Raw genomic sequence first — 416 nt, forward strand, 5'->3', positions numbered from 1 at the left:
TGCTGGCCCCCCCTGCCCTGCCGGGCTGCAGCGAGGCCGAGCTCGACCGGCAGCTCGTCCTGGCCAAGATCCGGGCCCAGGTCCTGGAACACCTGAGCCCAGCGGCCCCGGGAGGCAGGGCCCAGAAGGAGCGGAGGGAGGTGCGTCGGCGGCATGCCCTGGGGACCCTGCCTCTCCGGCAACGGGACCAAGAGGACACCTCCCAGCTGATCCTCTTCCCCTCCACAGGTGAGAGCAGGGGGCTGGGGTGCAGCGGGGCGGGCAAGTCAGGCTGCGGCGTGGGGGTCAGGGGGCAAGCGCAGCAAGGGAAGAGCCAGAGGAGGGGCCGTGCTGGGCCAGGGACCGGGCTGGGGGCTCCTGCGCCCCTCAGCCGGGACAACGGGGGCAGGGGCACAGCACTGGGACCCCAGAGCCCC

The 416-nt window shown here is 73.8% G+C and overlaps 1 protein-coding gene across 1 annotated transcript in view; it reads left to right on the top strand.

Moving 5' to 3' along the window:
• Positions 1–11: 11 nt before the first annotated feature.
• The window catches only part of INHA (inhibin subunit alpha), a gene marked incomplete at its 5' end in the record, with an annotated part of 4,379 nt that continues 3,974 nt past the window's right edge, over positions 12–416 (top strand). The window contains one exon of the mRNA XM_006035372.3: positions 12–228. Coding sequence (XP_006035434.2) covers positions 12–228 — 217 coding nt within the window. The remainder of the gene's footprint in view (positions 229–416) is intronic.

The sequence above is a fragment of the Alligator sinensis genome, unplaced genomic scaffold (genome assembly GCF_000455745.1).
Source record: "Alligator sinensis unplaced genomic scaffold, ASM45574v1 scaffold673_1, whole genome shotgun sequence".
NCBI lineage: Eukaryota > Metazoa > Chordata > Crocodylia > Alligatoridae > Alligator > Alligator sinensis.